The sequence below is a fragment of the Triticum aestivum genome, chromosome 7D, assembly GCF_018294505.1.
Source record: "Triticum aestivum cultivar Chinese Spring chromosome 7D, IWGSC CS RefSeq v2.1, whole genome shotgun sequence".
NCBI classification, from domain to species: domain Eukaryota; kingdom Viridiplantae; phylum Streptophyta; class Magnoliopsida; order Poales; family Poaceae; genus Triticum; species Triticum aestivum.
The window spans coordinates 4,768,581-4,792,026 of record NC_057814.1 but is presented as its reverse complement, the minus strand read 5'-3'; the positions used below and the strand labels follow the sequence as shown (position 1 = coordinate 4,792,026).

At 45.0% G+C, this 23,446-nt stretch overlaps 2 protein-coding genes and 1 long non-coding RNA gene across 3 annotated transcripts; all 3 read left to right on the top strand.

The window, feature by feature from the left end:
* Positions 1 to 995: 995 nt before the first annotated feature.
* On the top strand, positions 996 to 4,407 carry LOC123166633 (sucrose:sucrose 1-fructosyltransferase-like). The gene is made up of 4 exons (XM_044584438.1): positions 996 to 1,410; positions 1,624 to 1,632; positions 1,738 to 2,579; positions 3,225 to 4,407. The coding sequence occupies exons 1-4, from the start codon at positions 1,056 to 1,058 to the stop codon at positions 3,906 to 3,908; spliced, it is 1,890 nt and encodes a 629-aa protein (XP_044440373.1). The 5' UTR covers positions 996 to 1,055; the 3' UTR covers positions 3,909 to 4,407.
* Positions 4,408 to 12,496: 8,089 nt separating this feature from the next.
* LOC123169251 (sucrose:sucrose 1-fructosyltransferase) lies at positions 12,497 to 15,419 on the top strand. The gene is made up of 4 exons (XM_044587086.1): positions 12,497 to 13,036; positions 13,254 to 13,262; positions 13,352 to 14,196; positions 14,587 to 15,419. The coding sequence occupies exons 1-4, from the start codon at positions 12,565 to 12,567 to the stop codon at positions 15,268 to 15,270; spliced, it is 2,010 nt and encodes a 669-aa protein (XP_044443021.1). The 5' UTR covers positions 12,497 to 12,564; the 3' UTR covers positions 15,271 to 15,419.
* A 180-nt stretch (positions 15,420 to 15,599) lies between these two features.
* On the top strand, positions 15,600 to 16,320 carry LOC123169252 (uncharacterized). The gene is made up of 2 exons (XR_006484706.1): positions 15,600 to 15,753; positions 15,958 to 16,320. It is a non-coding gene; the product is annotated as an uncharacterized lncRNA (long non-coding RNA).
* Positions 16,321 to 23,446: the final 7,126 nt, after the last annotated feature.

Below are 23,446 nucleotides of genomic sequence, written 5' to 3'. Positions count from 1 at the left end.
ATTTCAAACAAGAAGAATTGAAGAGGAATATATAATATATATTCAATCTCGGGTGACCATATACAACTTCGAACAAGTTTCCATACACAATTAGGATGGATGACCATATACAACTTCGAACAAGTTTCGATCTCGGGTATGCATATAAATTTCTTCGTCCTCGGTATAGTGTTCTCCTTTAGGATTGATGACTTCCCTCATGAAAAATCCTGCTAATTCTTCTTGAATTGGTCGGAAGCGAGCTTCTGGACTAAGCCTCCTCCGCAAGTTATCCGTCGCATTCCGCACGCTATCCGATGCCTTCCGCTCAGAGGTGTGTCTCCGGATGTTCTCACAAACATAGTATCCACATAGATTGGTCCCCGGTGGCTGCTTATCCACATTAACTAACCTTCTTATGGGGGCCTATGGAAGCCTCTTTTTCTACTAGTGTTGCCATTTATCATATCATCATCGAGCCCTTCATATCAGAAATAAGTGACCTTTTAGGCATGTTGTACTAAAACTTTTAGGCTTTGAATATGAATATCATTTCATTTATTCAGACTGAAGATGCGCACATCATCTTCTTAAGTCAGTTTGAGCTAAGCGCGTATGAACAATGTGACCACACCACGTCATGACATGTGTAGTCTCTATAAATTGTGATGAAATTTATCCCTGACTATCATGATAAGGATTGTTACCGTTTTCCTCGATCGGCGAGGCCGAAACCACTCGTTCGTCCTGGCCGGCAAGGCTCTCGTCAACTGTATTTTGTTTGGATCTCTCTGCAGTGTTAATTTGGAGCATTGAATGTTAAGCCTAAAATTGGTACTCCATAAAGTCTGTTGTATGCATGTGCCTAAATTAATTAATAGGAGTACGTATATATCTTTTGGATTAAGATGGGTCTAACTTCATTCGCAAAAAAAAAAGATGGGTCTAAATTAATGATTCAGTGGTACCGTTCCTTAGCCTCGGCGCAGCTATATATAAGAGATAAATCGCGCTCTCAAAGACTCAAGAAAGAAAGAACCCGGTCGAAAACTTTCCTCTTCAGTTCTGTAGCGGCGATGAAGTCACGCGCCGGCACGCCGCCGGTCCTGTACTCGTACGCGTCGATGCAGCAGCGGAGCAGCGGCGGCGTGAGGTGGCGCGAGTGCGGTGCCGTGCTGGGCGCCGCCGCCTTGGTGGTGCTCGTGGTCACCCACGCGCTCCTCCCAGGGGCCAGGCTGGGGGACCTGGGCGACGTGGTTAGCCCGGTACTCCGTCTCCGGAGAGCCCGGCGGGAGGAGGCGGCCGTGCCGTCGTCGGAGAAGATGGTAGGGGAAATCGGCGATGAGGCCGATGGCTTCGCGTGGAGCAACGCCATGCTGCAGTGGCAGCGCACTGGGTACCATTTCCAGCCGGAGAAGAACTACATGAACGGTATGGAATCCATTACTTCAAGATTGAGTTTTCAGATTCAAATCCTCCTATATGTTCTTCCCCGGCATCGACGACTATGTTTGGAGGAAGAAACTGACTGGCAATGGCTAGCTGCCTTTTTTGCTGTCTTTTTGTTTGTTTGCTTGCCGGAGAAAGAAACTGACTACCTTTTGCTTACGTGCTCCGGCGACATGCATGCATGTATGCATGCAGATCCAAACGGTGCGTACGATGATTATCACTTTCAATCCTCACTAGCTGTCGTCTCTCTGTATGTCTATCAAGTGGGAAGGACACGTGCTGATTAATTGAAACGCAAACATGCAGCTCCAATGTACTACCGTGGATGGTACCACTTCTTCTACCAGTACAACCCGGAGGGCGTCACGTGGGGCAACATCTCGTGGGGGCACGCCGTGTCGCGGGACATGCTCCACTGGCACCACCTACCCCTTGCTATGGTGCCCGACCGATGGTACGACATCAAAGGCGTTTTGACGGGCTCCGCCACCATACTTCCTGATGGCAAGGTCGTCCTGCTCTACACGGGGAACACCGACACCCTCGCCCAGGTACAATGCCTTGCCGTACCTGCTGACCCTCATGATCCTCTCCTTCGTACTTGGACCAAGCACCCCGCCAACCCTGTGCTCCTTCCGCCGCCCGGGACCGGCAAAAAGGACTTCCGCGACCCCATGACAGCATGGTTCGATAAGTCCGACAACACGTGGCGCACCATGATCGGGTCCAAGGACGACAACGGTCATGCTGGTGTCGCCCTCATGTACAAGACAAAAGACTTTGTCAAGTTCGAGCTCATCCCGCGCCCGGTCCACCGTGTCGAGGGCACCGGCATGTGGGAGTGCGTCGACTTCTACCCTGTGGGCAACCGCAACTCATCACAGGAAGAGTTGTACGTGCTGAAGGCGAGCATGGACGATGAACGACATGACTACTACGCATTGGGAAGGTGCGACGCTGTGACCAACGCATGGACGCCGCTGGACCCAGAAGCAGATGTGGGAGTCGGACTAAGGTACGATTGGGGAAAGTTCTTTGCGTCCACGACATTCTATGATCCGACAAAGCGGCGACGCGTGATGTGGGCGTATGTTGGTGAGACAGACTCCAACCGGACCGACCTCGCCAAGGGATGGGCAAACGTCCAGGTATCTGTATTGTACATCAATTTGATATGTTTTACCACGTGTTTACCATCTATCATCAGTTCCATTAGTTCACTATGCATGCTGGATATATATAGATTTGACAACAATGCGATTGTTAACTTGCATTCGTTTATTATGCATGCTTGATACATAAATAGTCCCTCCGTTCATTATTACAAAATGTTCTAATTTTTTCCGATTCAGATGTGTATATAGACACGTTTTAGTATGTTTGTTTATTCATCTCAGTCCGTATGTATTTCATATTAAAATATCCAAACATCTTATAATAGTGAAAGGAGGAAGTAATTATTTGTATTTATGGCTTAAAAAATAGTTTGGCTATGCTTTTTTCCAGACTCATTTCAACATTAGGCTCTCTGAGAAGATCAAATCTAACTCAAACAGATTCAAATTGAGCATTTCCATCATGATTGTATAAGCCACCTCGTACTTTTTAGCACATAAGAGAACCTTTTAAGTTGCCTGCTGAATCCATGAGTAGGCAAGAGACAATTTGGCGAATAGAAACATCTTATTAGCTAGAAGAAAAGGTAGTGGTTCCTGGTATCAAAGTGCCATCATGGTTAAGGGACTTCCCTAGCTTGAATTAATGAACTCTCTAATTAATGGTGTATGATGTAGGCGATTCCGAGGACGGTGGCGTTGGACGAGAAGACCCGGACGAACCTCCTCCAATGGCCGGTGGAGGAGATCGAGACCCTCCGTTACAACGCCACTGACCTCAGTGGCATCACCATCGGCATTGGCTCCGTCTTCCCCCTGCATCTCCGGCAAGCCGGTCAGCTCGACATAGAGGCCTCGTTCCGCCTCAACACTTCTGACATCGCATCCCACAACGAGGTCGACATCGGCTACAACTGCAGCACTAGCGGTGGTGCCACCAACCGGGGTGCACTCGGCCCCTTCGGCCTCCTCCTCACCAACGGCCACAGTGAACAAATGGCAATGTACTTCTACGTGTCTAGGAGCCTTGACGGGGGCCTCCGGACCCACTTCTGCCATGACGAGTCGCAGTCATCGCTGGCCAGGAACGTTGTCAAGCGTGTGGTGGGCAGCACTGTTCCGGTGCTCAACGGAGAGGCATTATCCACTAGGATTCTAGTGGATCATTCCATTGTGGAGAGCTTCGTGATGGGTGGGAGATTGACGGCGACGTCACGGGTGTACCCGACTGAGGCCATCTATGAGGCGGCTGGGGTGTACGTTTTCAACAATGCTACCGGCTCCACTGTCATCGTCGATAAGCTCGTGGTGCATGAGATGCATTCAACACCGATGCAACTAGATCTTTTTGCACGAGATTAACTTCCAACCGGTTTCTCTTTACTAAGTTCGGTTTCTGATATTTTTCTAGTTCTGTCAGACGGATCTAGTCAGCAGCACATTCATGGAAGGGAAAAATCGCACATTGTTACTGTCTGCTCGTTTATGCAGCAGATCATAATATTTTGCATTGCCCAGTGGGTAGCAAGCTGGACAGTACACGAGTCCAACCCATAGGGTGAGGCCGGAAACTCCATTAGCTCGTATGTAACCTGGTAGCTTGACTCGACGCTCTTCTCAAAAAGCAAAACTCCGTTGGCCTGGCCCAAGCTGAAGTGGAGCCCCCTCACCTGTATGTCAATCCTTTCTCATTTCTTTTCCGAGCAGTTTCTGAGCTAGAGGTTTACTCATGTGTAACTCAAGTTGGCTTTTCTGCAAGATCTCTGCGATTATTTCAGTACCTACAACCTACAGATCAATAGGACGTATAGGAGCTCTGTTTATTTTGCATACATATTAAAAATTGAAGTATACATATGCAATAACATCACTTGACATTTTTCGCCCAGATTCTGATCGGAATTTCTCAATTTTGTTTACATTATACAAGACACGCGGAAATATCGATCACTGAAATTGTCCTCCAAAAGAATGATACAACTTGCTTGCACTTGCAGAATTTTTTGAGGCATCTAAACTTCAACTCAACTTGCACCTTCAATCGGTACCTTTTGGCTTTGTTAAACGTTTTCTGTGCATGTTTAAACCTTCAGTGTCTATTTTTCTCTGTGATGACCATGCTGAATTCAGATTTGCCTTTTTCCTTGCTATCTACCATATCAGCAGCGATACTCCCTCTGTTTCATGTATAAGTCACATTTTGGACATGGTTTCAGTCAAAATTTTAAAATTATTCTTTCACTAAACATATACTTTTAGTTTGGGTTGAAAATTTGAAAATCTTACATAGATATTTGTACATATCTACAAGCAGGTGATAAAAGCGGCAGTAAAATAATTTCTATCTTACACTAATAGTTTTTTCTGCAGTAGTGCAACCAGTGTCGACATTGACCTTACGTTGTGACTGCACTACACACATTTTTTTCGAGAAAGGGTGAATTTTATTGGCTCAAAAGAAGCATCAAGAGGATACAATATAACGAGCATACACCCGGCCTCTGCATAACTATGATGCACACAGTCAACCCAACACACACGCTAAAACACACCAACGACTAGCAAAGTCATAAGACCAAAAGCTATGAATAGGTGTGAAAAGGAAAAAAGAAATAAAAAAGCCCCAAAGCGATCAGATCAACGAACGACAAACTAGAACTGCGACCATATCCGCACCAACCATTGACACCACATTGACGACGAGGATCTTCAACAACAACGCCTTTAAGAAGGAAGCGACACTCAAGCGCCGCCGTCGCCGGATCCAACTACAAAGGCTAGAATCAAAATTTTCAACCTGAAGAAACAGTCCGAACGTATCCGAGCAATGCATCCAACAAGGTCACGATGTAAAAAAAACATCGCCATTGCCAGGGATGAGCACTCGGGTCTGACCTAGGCTTTCGCCCCGGAGCTCGAGACCGGGTGCTCGCAGCACCACCATCAAAGTCACACATGTGTTGTCGCCGCCGCTTTTCCACAATCCAAGCAGCTACAATTTAACCGCCGCCACTCCAACAACATTCCTTTGCGTCAATGTGCATCATGTTAACAGCGTTCGGCCGCCGTAGGCAACGCTACTAGAGTTGAATAATTTGGTGGCTTGTCAGATGGAAACGCTGCTGAGGTGGTGCTCGCTAGCAGCATTCAAACTGAACGCTGCTATATGGGACATAGTAGCAGCGTCCAGAGGGAACGCTGCTACTCTGAGGTGGCTGCTAACAAGTTACTTGCAGCGTTCGGATTGGAATCTGCTAGATGGCACATCTGATCGCTGCTAATGGGGGGTCATGTACTGGTGGAAGGATCTTGAAAGACCCAAAATCCATTAGATAAGCATAATTGTATATTTTATAAAAGGACTCAATAGAACTGGAAATTCCAATACTATCATCCTTGAGTCCTGGCCAAAGGATGGTGCTATCTATTGTTTTCTTTTCTATAGGCGTTGTTTGGATAGCGGTGCTTAGCGTTAGGATTATAAAAAGCGAGTTTTTAGCTGATTTTTAGGAAACCCCGTTTTACGTTACGTTTTGTAAATAACGAGTTTATAAAAAGTTACGTTTGGATAGGAAAACAGAAAAACTGGTCGGTCATGTACCTTGTTTGGATACCCTCCAGTGGGCTGTTTCCTTTTCTCCTCCCGTGACTCACTCTCACTTTCCCCAAATCAGCCATGGCGTCTTCCAAGTCTGTCGTCCTGCTGGTCCCCTCCGATTCCTCGTCCGCTCGCTGACACCGGTACTCCCCTGCTCTCGGCCGTGGATGAATCCGCGCGAGGACACCGGCTAGTGCGTGCCTCCGGCCACGCCGGTTGCTGCTGGACTCCCCGACGCCGCTGCCCGCCTCCCCTCCCCTGAACGGCTAGGTCGCTAAGGCCTACTGTGCTTCGTCGGCCGTCAGCCAGCTCTATCCGTCGAGCAGTGCTGCTTCAGCTCAACGCACATGCCTGCCTCCCTAGAATGCCGGCGGTGCAGGCTGCACTGTAACCAGCCCGTTTTACCACTAGATCTGTGGGGCGCCGGCGGCAGCAGGCAGCTGTAGCCCCCGCTCCCTAACCAGCATGACCATGAGTAACAGCGGATGCAGAGAACAAGCTCGAGGACGGCGATTCAGAGGAGCAGGTATGTTTGATTTTTCTTTTTGCAAACTCTGTAGTTAACATGGTCTACCATGCACTTGCCGAGAGGAGCTATAATTATCTTTGTTTCATGGTCTGTATCATGCACTTGCCGACAGAAAAATACTTCATAAGTAACAGGCCTTAACAATTAGCTACATATACTGGTAATGGAACTTTGGAGGAGAGTGCTACTGTAGAAAGCAAAGTTAGAACGGGCAAGGTTCATGGTCTTTCTAAAAACAAGAAGTTTCAGGTGCGTTTGTAGCAGTGAAAGCTGACAAGCTTTGCACTTGGTACATTGTAGAACCTGGTGCGTAGGTAGGACGGGAACACTCATATGTTACATAAGAACACACCCATTTGAAGTAGTTTATTTGTTGCTTCATTTGCTGAATAGATTGGTGAAAAATAACATTTCATCATGTAGCCCTAGATAGAGAGAGGGAGAGAGAGAGTTCATAAGCCTATAAAAGAATGGGGAGTTCATGAACATATAAAGAAATTTAAAGTTCTAACAATAATTATTCAAATACATCTCTAATTAAAGATGGAAATCAAATATTACGGCGTTTAATCATCTTGTTGTTGTCGGTTCACACGTCGTTGATGATTAGTCCACAATTGTTGAGCGATGCCAGCACGAACTCTCTCACCAGCAACTCGGTCATCTTCTCTTGCTTGCCCACGAACTTGTTGATCACCATGGTCAACATTTTCTTGTGTTTCCCCATGCTCATAAAGCTCAAACAACTCATCAGGCTCATTAACCTTCCTTATGAAGTTGTGGATGATGCAACAAGCCATAACAATTTTAACTTGGGTTCTATATGGATAAGGAATTCCTCCTATCCTACTTAGAATTGGAAAACGAGCTTTCAGAACACCAAAGGTTCGTTCCACAACGTTCCGCAGCTGTGCATGCACATGGTTGAACAAATCCTTCTCACCAGTATATCTCCGATTACATCCACGAAAAGAAGCAATATGATAGCGATCTCCGCGATATGGGGCAATAAATTTTGGAGTATTTGCATAGCCTGAATCAACAAGATAAAATTTGCCTGCACATGAGGTTTCATAGCACAGTCAGAATTTATATTTATATTATAGATACACAAATAATTAATATATTAATAATTTTACCTTCAGGAACAACCAAACCCCCACTAGTAACAGCCCATCTTAGAACAGCTTGATCCGATGCAGAACCCTCCCATCCAGCAGCGACATAAGAGAATGTCATGTCAAATGACACTGCTGCCATTACATTTTGAGACGGATAACCATGCCTATTTCTGTAAGGAGTTTTCTTATCAAGCCTGATTTTCGCCTCAATGTGTATCCCGTCAATTGCTCCTAGACAGTTCTGGTGGGATTTTTTTAGTCAAATAAGGATGTTCACATGTTGTGGACATTGTACTTATGAAAATCATATGTAAAAGGAGTATCTTCTTCAAATAGAAATTATACCTTGAAATATGGGTAGAACCTTGCGTCACCCAATATTTTGGATGGGACTTGATTGCTTGGATCTGTTATGCAAACATCACGCAAACCATTTATGGCGTCTAAAACGTTGTTGAAGTGTCGGCTGATTGGTTCGCCAGAATGCTGATATCTATCTTGCATGACACGGTTTCTAACATTGTGACCAATTGTATGTAAAAACATGAGTAGTTGTTCGCCCACTGTCATTCGATTTGTATCCTTAAGTAACTTTCTCTCGCACAAAGCATCCCGCAACAAGAAGAATGTGTGCTTCTCAAGACGAATTAGTTCATAAAATCTAACTGGATGTCCCTCTAAGAACTCTAATGTTTTCTGAGCACCAGTTAATATAGAGGTGTTACGAGTTGTTTTGAATAACCTTGTAAACAACACATCACGAAACAAGGACACTGCAGAAATGTTGTTAATAAGCACTTGCTCAGAGTCAGAAAGTTCATCATCTGGCACATCCAAGCTGTTCATAGGTCCCTGCACAATATACACTATTGATATCATCTCAGGATATTTGTTTAAAATATATCAGTGCTGAACCATCAAATGAACAATATAAAATTGAAAAAGAATGTTCATTATTTCACACAAGCTGATAAAACATACTGGAAATTGTTTTCTGAATCTACGACAACGACTGAAATAAAATACTATGGTCAATGGTGTATTACAAAAATTCTAAGGATCAAGAATCCAAAGCTTTCGCGTCTCATCATCCATCTCAATGAATATGGCCCGTTTATCACCATCTGTAAATGCCTTGACCGCTTTTAGTTTCTCTTTGGGATCTAGATTACTCATACTCTTTAATATTGCCATACATGATTTAACCGAGTAAGCTTCATTTTGTTGTGCTACTGTTTTCTTCGCTTCAGCAATGCTAAGTGATGCATCTGCAAGGCGGTCAATTGCTGATATGGCATCGTCGGCTGTCCGTTTTTGCCCTCTTCCAGTTTCTTTTGATCCACTTCCAGTGGACTTCTTTTTTTCTTGCTCAATGGTAGTTGACTTCTTCATGAAGACACCAGGGGAAGTATTGTTTTCATCAGAATCAATCTCATGAACTTCAACATCCATATTGAGATCAATCTGTGAAGATTTGCTTGTACATGCAGCATCTTTTCCTTTGCTAGATACAGCACCAGCTCCAGATGCTGTTGAAGTAGCACATATGGCTTGAAGATCTACCCAACTAGGCCACACCTTATCTCGATATTCCTGTAGTGACTTATCCTTCTGCAAGTTGTTTAGTTTTGGTTAATACTATGATATGAGAACTTCATATGGATTCTACTCGCAAATCCTTACCTTAATTAGTTCTTCCCAAATTTCTTCTGAAGCTTTTATCATTTTATCATCATCGTCCCAACCAAATCCCGTGAGTTTTAGAAGTCTGTCCATGGTACTGTAGCAACTCCTGTAGTACTTATGACGATTTTTCAGTTGTTGTAATTCAAGTTTCTCTACCCTTGAATCGTTGAATTGTCCTAAGATATCACGCCATGCTTTCTTTGTGTAACTGTTCCTTCTTTTCCCTCCCTGTAGACTTTGATCTTTCAATATATTGAGTAGTATTTTGTCCTCTGAAGATTTCCATACATGGCGCTTAGCTTTATCTGTGTTTTCCTTCCTAATTATTTTGTCCTTCTCATCATCCATATTTTTCTACAGGGAGATACAAGAAGAAATAATGCAAGATGAGTCATTTTGTTCATTACGATAAATCTACGAAGTGGAAGAAAATGAGCATGCCACTAATATTTCGATCTTTTGAGGGGTAATCCTGTGGTCGTTGTACACAAATGGGAGTCTAGGAGTGAACTAATCTTTTGTTCAAAGTGTGACTGGACACTTCAATTTTTGTCGCATGTTCGCCTAATGGGATGTTCCCTGACCAGTTACTTTGCTGGGTTGCAGCCAAGATCTCAAGCATGAAGTTCATTTACTATGAAGCTGGGCTAGGTTTCCCCACTTATTGCCGTGAACTTCACATTGGACATCACAAGGTATTCTGATCTTCATTTGCTTACTTCATAGCTCTTACCATACACTATATAATATGGATAGATATGATTGATACTTATGCAAAATTATCCTTATACTGTGATTTAAACTGTATCCTTCTCATGAAAAACTAACTACTGCACTTGGATATATACACTGATTGACAATATTATTGTGGTTCGGTGTTGGATTATTTTAATATGTATGGTGCATTTATAGAGCACCCTGATTCTCGTATGTACCATAAATTCATATTTAGGAATTACCATGTTATTGGATCTTGTATAATCTAGGAATTGCCTAAATAAAATTATCAGGGGTTGTATGGAAAATAGGGTTCGCTGCCAATAGAATTAATTCAATGAACAGTAGCATGAACGTATTTACAAAAACAATTCGTACTGCAGAATTTTGTAACTCTAGATGGTTTATCTTACCGTGTAGGACGGGTGAAGCCACGAATCCTGATTGAAGACCGGAAGATGATGATGATAACAAGAGCTCGATGGAGGTGTGCAGTCCTATTGAAGACGGCCAAGTTCAGATCCAAAGGCGATGTATTCCATCCAGTGCCTGTGGCCGGGGATCGCAGCCAGCCTATGTGATCTGTGTGTGGAACGCACCATGCGGCCAACAAATCCTGTTATATAGGCAATGGAAAAAGGCGGGAGGTGAGTCGCAGAAAGAAAAATTGGTGCCAATGTGGTTGTTCAGGAAAGGGCGGAGGCGGAGATGGACAGTTGCGATCTGTATTTGTTAATCGCGTTTGTGGAAAAACGACTAATACTCGTTTTCCCATAAACCTGGAATTTTGGGCTTTTGTGAAACGAGTTTCCTATATGCATGGGTTCGTTGGAGGAGCCAAACAAGATTTTGTACGGTTAGGCCGTTTTTCTGGCTTATGGAGATCCCGATCTGTATGTTCCCCTTATCCAAACAACGCCATAGTGCACACATAATATGTTTCATAAGTTAATTTGTGCTATGTGTGTATAAGTGTTGTGGCTAGCCCACGTCATGACATGCCTAGTCTATAAATTATGTTGCACTATATCGGTGGTTCTCGTGGGTTGGCGTCTATTGTGAGTCTCATTACGTAGAATTTTACTCCATGGTCCAAAAGGCTGGAACCACTCATTCATCCTAGAGGGTGAGCCTAGCATATTACTCTCTCTCTCTCTCTCTCTCTCTCTCTCTCTCTCATACATCGCTTGTACTTTGTTTGCACATGTCGGCACTGTTGTACTCATCAACAAGAGCTTGGATGTTGCAATCAATGAGGCTGGAAATACTCGGTAGTCTTGAGCGGCGAGGCTAGTCTCTACCTTCCCCTACCCTGTATCCCCCCTCCAATACTTTATTGAACAGTGGAAGAGTCTCAAAATTCCCAAAATCCATTAGATAAGCATGACCGCATATATTTAATAAAAGGACCCAATAGAACTGCAAATTTCAAACCCTTGAGTCCTGGCTAGTGAGGGCGGTGCCATCTGGTGTTTCCATTTGTATAGTGCACATATAATAATTTTTGAAGTTAGTTTGTGCTCTGTGTGTATAAGTGTTGTGGCCTAGTCTATACATTATGTTGCACTATATATCAGTGGCTCTCGTGGCTGGCGTCTATTGTGAAGTCTCATTTCATAGAACTTTACTCCATGGTCCGCGAGGCTGGAACCACTCATGTATCCTAGAGGGCGAGCCTACCATATTACTCTCTCTCTCTCTCTCTACTTTGTTTGCATCCTTGGACTTTGTTGTACTCTTCAATGGGAGTGTTGGATGTTGCAATCTATTAGGTTGGAACCACTCACTAGTCTTGAGCGGCAAGGCTGGTACTCTATGTTGTTTTCTTCTATGTAGTGCACACAACATTTTAATAACTATGTTGTCTCATGTTCACACCTACCGGATTTTTGTACTCTTTAGTTGGAGTGTTGGATGTTGTGATCAATAAGGTTGGAACCACTCATTAGTCTTGAGCGGCGAGGCTAGTACTCTCTTGTTTGTTCGATGCTGCATGCATCATCTTCATAACTCTATTATCTCCCTCTACGTACCCCCCCTCAACCGCCTCCCCCACCCACCCACCCACCCCCACACACACACACATACTTTTTTTCAACACGAGTAGGGCACGACCCAAAATCTGTCCTAACATTTTATAGAAAGGACCCAACAAAACTAGAAATTGCAACTCGGTCCTAACATTTTATAGAAAGGACCCGAAATCACCATAATAGATTGCAATTCGGTCCTGCCTAACATACTTCGCCAAGATCCAAGACAAACTCGCGATGGACGAACCACTTGGGATGGAAGTAGTAGTAACGTTCCTCTTGTGAACAGAAGGAACACGCGATACGGCGCTCGTGGCCGCGCGGCTCTACATACATGGCTCCTCCACGGGACCGCAGGATGAGCCGATCAAGAGAGTCCCTTTCCAGTTCCGAAGCGCAGGCCGTGACGATGAAGTCACGCGGCGCTAGCGCTGTCCCCGACACGCCGCCGGTCATGTCTGGGCACGCGCCGCAGCAGCACCAGCGGGGCGGCGGCGGCGGCACCAGGTGGCGCGAGTGCGCCGCCGTGCTAGGCGCCGTGGCCGTGGTGGCGCTAGTCGTCACCCACGCGCTCCACAACGTGGGCGACGATCTCAACGACGTGGCTGACCCGGTAGCCCGTCTCCGGGCAGCCACCGACGAGAAAGCGGCCCTTCTGTCGAAGAAGACTCCCGGGGAGGCCCAAGCGGAGCAGGACATCAAAGCCGCCGCCGGCGCCGATGCCGACGGGTCCCCGTGGAGCAGCGAGATGCTGCTGTGGCAGCGCACTGGTTACCATTTCCAGCCGGACGGCAACTTCATGAACGGTATGCAATCGATTCATTTAGTTCATTCCAGTGACTGATTTTTCAGATCCAGATCTTATTTTTGCCTTCATGTTTGCATTACATGGTTTGATCTATCTTCCACACTTTCGCTGTCTTTTTGTTTGTTTGCTTGCTTGCTGGGAAAAACACAAACTGACTGTCTTTTCCTTGCTGCTGACTGACGTGGCTACCTACTCCACGACATGCATGCATGCAGATCCCAATGGTTAGTACGTACTACTACTTGCTGCCGTACCAGCTGTCTGTTTGTTTGTATGTATGCATGTTGCTTACGTGGAACTCAATAATGTGCAGCTCCGATGTATTACCGCGGACTGTACCACTTCTTCTACCAGTACAATCCCAAGGGCGTCGTCTGGAACAAGATCGCCTGGGGCCACGCCGTGTCGTCGGACCTGGTCCACTGGCGCCATCTCCCCGTTGCCATGGTGCCCGACCAGTGGTACGACATCAACGGCGTCTTGACGGGATCCGCCACCATGCTGCCCAATGGCACGGTCATCCTGCTTTACACGGGCAACAGTGACACCTTTGCCCAGGTTCAGTGCCTTGCCTTCCCTGCAGACCCTGAAGACCCCCTCCTCCGTATCTGGACCAAGCACCCTGCCAACCCCGTCATCTTCCCGCCCCCCGGCATTGGCGACAGGGACTTCCGCGATCCCATGGCCGCGTGGTTTGATAAGTCCGACAACACATGGCGCACCATCATAGGGTCCAAGGATGACCATGGTCATGCCGGTATTGCCCTCATGTACAAGACGAAAGACTTCATCAAGTACGAGCTCATCCCGGACCCGGTCCACCGTGTCGACGGCACCGGCATGTGGGAGTGCATTGACCTCTACTGCATTAGCGGTGGCAGCAACTCATCAGAGGAGGTGATATACGTGATGAAGGCGAGTGTGAACGATGAGTGGCATGACTACTACGCCCTGGGGAGGTTTGATGCAGAGGCCAACAGGTGGACGCCATTGGACCCGGAAGCTGATGTGGGGATAGGCATGAGGGTCGATTGGGGTAAGTTTTATGCCTCTACATCCTTCTATGATCCGGTCAAGCAGCGGCGCGTGAGCTGGGGGTTTGTCGGCGAGACCGACTCACCCAACACCGACATAGCCAAGGGATGGGCAAGCCTCCAGGTATGGTATATTGTTCATCGAAATTATTGTTTTACATTGTGTTTACCATCTATCATTTGTTTCGTCCGTTATGCATGCTCGATAGATATATCATGCATCGCCTCTTGAGGATTGAGTATGTCAGTGCATACATGTTTCATTCAATAGATCAACACATGTCGATCGAATGTCATTTACATCTTCCAAGATCTTAATTTATTTTGTGCTTTGCTAACCACATAAAATAATTAAGGACATTTTCCTTCTTCCATGTCTGCTGTTACAGTACATGTCATGCCTTTATTAGTTAAACAAGAATCATATGATTAGTTCTTGATGTCAATGTGCATTCATCATTGTGGGACTTATATTATTAAACAAACTAATGGACGGTGTATGATGAGCCTGCAGGGGATTCCAAGGAAAGTAGTGCTAGACGAGAAAACCCGGACGAACATCCTCCAATGGCCGGTGGAGGAGATCGACACCCTCCGCTACAACGCCACCAAGTTCAGCGGCATCACCATCGAGTCTAGCTCTGTCATAACCCTCCCTCTCCGCCAAGTTTCTCAACTCGATATTGAGGCATCCTTTCGCCTCAATGCTTCCGCCATCGCCGCCCTCCACGAGGCCGATGTTAGCTACAACTGCAGTACAAGTGGTGGTGCCACTGAACGCGGCGCGCTTGGCCCCTTTGGCCTTCTCATCCATGCCACCAACAGCGGCAGCGAACAACTGGCAGTGTACTTTTACATTTACAAGGGTCTTGATGGGGGCCTCCGGACCCAGTTCTGCCATGATGAGTCGGGGTCATCGCGAGCCAAGGAACTGCTGAAGCGTGTGGTGGGAAGCACCGTACCCGTGCTCCACGGAGAGGCTTTATCCGCAAGGGTGCTCGTGGATCATTCGATTGTGGAGAGCTTTGTGATGGGTGGGAGGATGACGGTGACGTCACGCGTGTACCCTATGGAGGCTATCCATGCGGCTGGTAGGGTGTGCGTTTTCAACAACGCCACCGGGTCTGCCGTTACCGTCGAGAAGCTCGTGGTGCACGAGATGGCGTCAGCACCAATACAACCATACCGTGATGCATGAGATTAATTTATGTATTTTTCATGTTCGATGTCAAATCTGGTCTAGTTCTTTCAGATGGATCTAGTTAATCAGTGGACATACATGAAAAGTTTCGCAGTGTTACTGTCTGAACCTTTATGCAGCAGATTTGATTATATTTCATGCATGTCCATCATCATGAAATAAAAGACTGTCTTTTAAAAAAATAAAAAAAATCGATTGCTGGGTGCTCTATTGGGATGGACTGGAGAGAGGAGTCCATCTCGTCCCGTAAGGCCGAAAGTAGTATAGAGAACAGAAAACGTGCCTCCTCCTGCAAGCATATATACATACATACATACAAAACCATAAAAAAAGAACCGCACGCGTACAACTAGGCAAAGCGATTTCCAACAAGGCAACAACCGATCGAAGGAGAGGAAGCGAATCGCGTTGGGCAAGACAATGGCGGCGCAGCTGGTGCAGGTGGTGACAAGGCTTGGCAATCGCTTAGGGGCATCTACGGTACTACTTCCTCTCTCTCGCTCATACCTTTGGATCAATTCGTCGTATGTATGTAGAGCAATTTCCCTAAGTTCTCGCCCTCTCCCTGAAGCGGCGTCTGCCTTTGTTCCCGGATCTCTTAGGCTTCCATGGCACAGCCGATGCTGCAGATCCCTCCATATCCTTGAAACTTGACGACTTCCGATTTTGCGTGTGTTATTGCAGGGTCTTTTCAAGCCAACGCCTGCCCAGAGCAAAGCGGAGGTCCAGGCTTTCCTACAATCGCTTCCTATTGACTACAATAATATCGATGGTGAGGCTGCGAGGATCTATGCGAGTCTCAAGAGGAAAGGTCCAGAAATACCCTTGGATACTGTGACCCTTTGTCTCAAGTCAGCGCGTGACATCATCGCGAGCAAATGATATTTGGATCTATGCTATGCAAGTATCTTCTTGCTTAATTTGTAAGGTCGAATTGTTCTCCATATTTAGAAATACCTGACAGCCTGCCAGATTGGAGTGTAAGCTTTCGTGCCGGTATTTATAGCGGCCTGCGAACCATCTCGTTCTACATTATGTTTTGCTGGATGCCTGTACTTTGTTTCCTTCAATTATGGGAAAAGCTTCCTGTCAGCCGGCTGATTACTGCCTACCCCATGAGTCGCACATCGTTGATGAACCTTATCTCCTCAAAGGTTCGTCTTCAGAAAATTTGTCTCGTCGCTCTTCTCTCTCAGCAGCCAATCACTTCTTTCTCAATAGCAGCCAATCTTCACTTTCTCTTGGATGCCTCATGCCTGTACTTTGTTTCCTTCAATTATGGGAAAAGCTTCCTGTCAGCCGGCTGATTACTGCCGGCCCCATGAGTCACACATCGTTGATGAACCTTATCTCCTCAAAGGTTCGTCTTCAGAAAATTTGTCTCGTCGCTCTTCTCTCTCAGCAGCCAATCACTTGTTTCTCAATAGCAGCCAATCTTCACTTTCTCCCTCCCAACTCTCATCTAGAGTCGCCACCACTTAGCCAAGCAACAGACGTGCGCATGATCTCCGCCCCGCCGGAGGACGCCACCACCGGCCCCCTTTCTCCTTTCCTCCTCCTCTCTCCTTACCCCTCTCTCTCCCGTATGATTTCCCATGGCACTCCGCTACGAGCCCCTTTCTCGTTCCCTCCTCTCTCTCCTTACCACCTCTCTCTCTCTCCAACCATGACCCTCTCTCTGATTCTCTTCTTCGGTGTTTTATGCAACAAACTCCCTGTTGCAAAAACAATTCTACAACAAGAGCTCTGTTGCAAGAAAATTGTAACAATACCTTTGTTGCAAAAAATATATGCAACGAGATTTCTGTTGCGATTTTTTTCTACAACAGGACCTTTCTTGCAAAAAAAGTTCTGCAACTGGACCTCTATTGCAAAATTTCAGCAACAAGACCTGTGTTGCAATGGTGAAGGTGTCACTTGGCCGCTCGATGTGCCAGATCTGACGGCTTGCAACCCGGCCAATCTTTTTAAAAGATTAGCCGGCGGACGCATAGCACGCCCCTTCAATTATCATTAAGTAATGCAAAATGCAGGTCGAAAAAATGCCTACCACTTTTGAGTGGCTGTGCCAGCCAGCGATGCATGCATATCGGTTGTGTTATAAATGCTTTGGCTAAACCTACAGACAGAAAACGAAAAATCATAGCTTTGGAATCTCGCTTAATTGAATCTCCTGCTCCAAATATAATTTTCACGTCATATCGCTTTGCGTAACTTCATCGCGGGTCGTGAGCGAGCGACTCTGGAGACCACCACTGTCGTTACTGCTGCTTCCCCCTCGCCGTCGCCCGAGGAGGCCGTCCTGCTAAGCCCCGCGGCAGCAAGGACGTGTGCTCCTTACCTTGGCACCTTCAACCCCTTCCTCAAATCCAAGGCCCCGGAGCCCCCATGACTGATGGCCTCCAAGTCTTTGATCCAGTGGTATGCCGATGACTCAGGCTCCATCTGCGGCTATCGGAGGATGCATGTGCCTGCTTTGTGGCCTGTTTGGATCGCCTCGTCATCCCAGCCAGATCCCAGCAGACAACCGGGATGGATCAAGCGGGTGCTCAGGTTAGGCAGGCTGTAGCACCGTGATAACCCACAAGTATAGGGGATCACAACAGTTTTCGAGGGTAGAGTATTCAACCCAAATTTATTAATTCGACACAAGGGGAGCCAAAGAATATTCTCAAGTATTAGCAACTGAGTTGTCAATTCCGCCACACCTGGATAACTTAATATCTGCAGCAAAGTAGTATGGAAGTAACGGTAATGGTAGCAAAAATAATATTTTTGGGTTTTGTAGTGATTGTAACAGTAGCAACGGAAAAGTAAATAAGCGAAGAACAATATGTGAAAAGCTCGTAGGCATTGGATCGGTGATGGAGAATTATGCCAGATGCGGTTCATCATGTAACAATCATAACATAGGGTGACACAGAACTAGCTCCAATTCATTAATGTAATGTAGGCATGTATTCCGAATATAGTCATACGTGCTTATGGAAAAGAACTTACATGACATCTTTTATCCTACCCTCCTGTGGCAGCGGGGTCCTAATGGAAACTAAGGGATATTAAGGCCTCCTTTTAATAGAGTACCGGACCAAAGCATTAACACATAGTGAATACATGAACTCCTCAAACTACGGTCATCACCGGGAGTGGTCCCGATTATTGTCACTTCGGGGTTGCCGGTCATAACACATAGTAGGTGACTATAGACTTGCAAGATAGGATCAAGAACTCACATACATTCATGAAAACATAATAGGTTCAGATCTGAAATCATGGCACTCGGGCCCTAGTGACAAGCATTAAGCATAGCAAAGTCATAGCAACATCAATCTCAGAACATAGTGGATACTAGGGATGAAACCCTAACAAAACTAACTCGATTACATGATAAATCTCATCCAACCCATCACCGTCCAGCAAGCCTACGATGGAATTACTCACACAGAGCGGTGAGCATCATGAAATTGGTGATGGAGGATGGTTGATGATAACGATGGCGACGGATACCCCTCTCCAGAGCCCCGAACGGACTCCAGATCAGCTCTCCCGAGAGAGTTTAGGGCTTGGCGGCGGCTCCATATCGTAAAACGCGATGAATCTTTCTCTCTGATTTTTTTCTCCCCAAACACGAATATATGGAGTTGGAGTTGAGGTCGATGGAGCTCCAGGGGGCCCAGAGGCAGGGGGCGCGCCCAGGGGGCAGGCACGCCCCCACCCTCGTGGAAAGGGTGTGGCCCCCTGACCTTGATTATTTCGCCAGTATTTTTTATATTTTCCAAAAATAATCTCCGTTGATTTTCATGTCGTTCCGAGAACTTTTGTTTTTGCACAAAAATAACACCATGGCAATTCTGCTGAAAACAGCGTCAGTCCGGGTTAGTTCCATTCAAATCATGCAAGTTAGAGTCCAAAACAAGGGCAAAAGTGTTTGGAAAAGTAGATACGACGGAGACGTATCAACTCCCCCAAGCTTAAACCTTTGCTTGTCCTCAAGCAATTCAGTTGATAAACTGAAAGTGATAAAGAAAAACTTTTACAAACTCTGTTTGCTCTTGTTGTTGTAAATATGTAAAGCCAGCATTCAAGTTTTCAGCAAAGATTATGAACTAACCATATTCACAATAACATTTAGGTCTCGTGTTTACTCATGTCAATGGCATAATCAACTAGCGAGCAATACTAATAAATCTCGGATGACAACACTTTCTCAAAACAATCATGATATGATATAATAAGATGGTATCTCGCTAGCCCTTTCTGAGACCACAAAACATAAATGCAGAGCACCTTTAAAGATCAAGGACTGACTAAACATTGTAATTCATGGTAAAAGAGATCCAGTCATACCCAATATAAATTAATAGTAATGAATGCAAATAACAGCGGTGCTCTCCAGCTGGTGCTTTTTAATAAGAGGGTGATGACTCAACATAAAAGTAAATAGATAGGCCCTTCGCAGAGGGAAGCAGGGATTTGTAGAGGTGCCAGAGCTCGATTTTGAAATAGAGATAAATAATATTTTGAGCGGCATACTTTCATTGTCAACATAACAACCAAGAGATGGCGATATCTTCCATGCTACACACATTATAGGCGGTTTCCAAACAGAGTGGTAAAGTTTATACTCCCCCTCCACCAACAAGCATCAATCCATGGCTTGCTCGAAACAACGAGTGCCTCCAACTAACAACAGTCCCGGGGGAGTTTTGTTTGCAATTATTTTGATTTGATTTGCATAAAGCATGGGACTGGGCATCCCGGTGACCAGCCATTTTCTCGTGAGTGAGGAGAGGAGTCCACTCCTCTTGAGAATAACCCGCCTAACATGGAAGATACGGACAGCCCTAGTTGATACATGAGCTATTCAAGCATAGAAAACAGAATTTCATTTGAAGGTTTGGAGTTTGGCACATACAAATTTACTTGGAACGGCAGGTAGATACCGCATATAGGAAGGTATAGTGGACTCATATGGAATAACTTTGGGGTTTAAGGGATTGGATGCACAAGCAGTATTCCCGCTTAGTACAAGTGAAGGCTAGCAAAAGACTAGGAAGCGACCAACTAGAGAGTGACAATAGTCATGAACATGCATTAAAATTAATAAACATTGAGTGCAAGCATGAGTAGGATATAATCCACCATGAACATAAATATCATGAAGGCTATGTTGATTTTGTTTCAACTACATGTGTGAACATGTGCCAAGTCAAGTCACTTGAATCATTCAAAGGAGGATACCACCCCATCATACCACATCACAACCATTTTAATAGCATGTTGGCAAGCAAGGTAAACCATTATAAACTCCTAGCTAATTAAGCATGGCATAAGCAACTATGATCTCTAATTGTCATTGCAAACATGTTTCTTCATAATAGGCTGAATCAGGAATGATGAACGAATCATATTTACAAAAACAAGAGAGGTCGAGTTCATACCAGCTTCTCTCATCTTAGTCAGTCCATCATATATCGTCATAATTGCCTTTCACTTGCACGACCGAACGATGTGAATAATAATAATAGTGCACGTGCATTGGACTAAGCTGGAATCTGCGAGCATTCAATAAACAGGAGAAGACAAGGTAATATGGGCTCTTGGTTAAATCAACAATAATGCATATAAGAGCCACTTCAACATTTCATCATGGTCTTCTCCTATCGACCCCCAAGGAAAAGAAAAGAAATAAAACTATTTACACGGGAAAGCTCCCAACAAGCAAAAGAAGAACATGAAATATTTTTGGGTTTTCTTTTTAATTGTTACTACTACAGCAAGAAAGTAAACTAGCTAAAAGCTATTACTATTTTTTTTTTCTTAAGGTTTATCAAACACACAAGAAGAAAGCATAAAAAATAAAATAAACTAGCATGGATATTACACTGAAAAAGTATGAGCACCGACATCTAGCAATGAGTGTGCGAACATGAATGTAATGTCGGTGAGAAATACGTACTCCCCCAAGCTTAGGCTTTTGGCCTAAGTTGGTCTATTGCCACGGCTGGCCTGGCGGATATCCATAGTTATAACTGGGGTCGTACTATGAAGAAGCCTCGGACTGCCACTGGTTGGCAATCATCTCTGGATCCCACTGGTAATTAGACTGTCGTATAGGATCAAATTGTGGTTCCGGCTCTGGCTCTGTGGCTGATGTAGGGTTCCGGTACGCTTGGATGGTCGCTAGCAGAACGAGATACTTGCCTGCAGATAAATCAAACAAGGAAGGAGCAGGCAAGGTAATAGTCTCCGGGTGATTCTTATCAAATAGCAGTTTGTATTTAAGCGTCCTTTCCCTATTCTTAACAATAAAATCATGCGCTACCATACGCTTATAGTCTAGAAAAACAGTAGGCAGCAATTTTTCTTCTTTCTCATAGTGCCTAATAGGTATGTTATAGTATGCAGCGAGGCGCGAGGCGAAGATGCCTCCCAAGATGGGGCCCTTAGTACGGTTAAGATTTAACCGCTTTGCAACAATAGCGCCCATACTAAATGTGTCATCACGAAACAAGGCATTGAACAAAATAATAATATCAGGGACACTCAGGTTTCCACAGTTTCCGCGACCAATTAAGCATCTACTAGCAAATATAGCAAAGTAACGTAGAACAGGAAAATGTATGCTAGTGATTCGTGCATGGGAAACTTTCCTCGTTTCCCCTACAACAGTTGTATCAATAAACCCTTCCACATCGTTACTATGTGGTTCCTCTATGAAACCCGGAAAAGGTAACTTGCACACCTCACAGAATTCACGAAGAGTCATCTCCTTATACTCATCATATAAATAAAAATCCACCATAGGTGGTGACCTCCTAGAATGGAAATGAAAATTTTGCACAAAGGTATTAGTGAGTAAGAGATACTGTTCGCGTTGGTCGTGGAGGAAGTCGGTGAGGCCTGCATTCTCAGCCAACTCATAAATATCATCATAAATCCCGGCTGCTCTCAAGAAATCATCGCAAGGCCATTCACACGGTCGAATCTCCATGGTACGAGGCAGATTATATTTGGGCCTCTCTGCTTCTTCACTTTGCTTATCCTTCGAGCTTCAGCTCGAAGAGCCCCTCAAAAAATCTCTTCATCATTTTCTGAAAATTTCTGAAATTTTTAGTAACTTCAAATAAAAGTGAACCAACCTCAACAAAATTGATAGCAACTACTCCTACAAGTGCCTAGAGCCTATATCATGCATTAGAACTACTTGGAACCATATAAATTTGACATGCAAGCTCAAGAACATGGTCACGTAGGCAACAAAAATTTGCAATGAATAAAGCACTAGAACAAAAACTAGTTGGACCATTGGAGGAGTCACATACCAAGGAATAATCCCCCAAAGCAGTTTTGTGAGAGGTGCTTTGAGCAAGGAGATTGAAAATCGCAGCAAAATGAGCTAGAACTCGTGCTGGAGCTGGTTGGTGATTTTTTTTGGGAGGAAGAAGAAGTGTGTGGGTGCAGGAATAAGTGGAGGGGAGCCACCGTGGGCCCACGAGGCAAGGGGGCGCGCCCAGGGGGTGGGCGCCCTGGACCCTCATGCCCAGGTGCTTGCTCCCCCTGCCGTGTTCTCAGTGCCAAATATTCTCAAATATTCCAGAAAAAGTCATATTAAATTGGCAGGGCATATGGAGAACTTTTATTTTCGGGGTATTTTTATATTGCACGGATAATTCAGAAAACAGACAGAAAAATACTATTTTTACTTTATTTCAACTAAATAACAGAAAGTAAAAGGTGGGTAAAGAAGGTTGTGCCTTCTAACTTCATCCATCTCATGCTCATCAAAAGGAATCCACTAACAAGGTTGATCAAGTCTTGTTAACAAACTCATTCCGAATAACATGGAACCGGAGAAATTTCGAATAACACTATGTTACCTCAACGGGGATATGCACACCCCCAATAATAAGAATATCATATCTCTTTTTGACAGTAGGAAGAGGAAATTCAAAACCTCCAAAAATAATCGATGGAATATTTCCAATAGAGTTTATACTGTGAACTTGAGGTTGTTTCCTCGGAAAGTGTACCGTATGCTCATTGCCATTAACATGGAAAGTGACATTGCCTTTGTTGTAATCAATAACTGCCCCTGCAGTATTCAAAAAGGGTCTTCCAAGAATAATAGACATACTACCATCCTCGGGAATATCAAGAATAACAAAGTCCG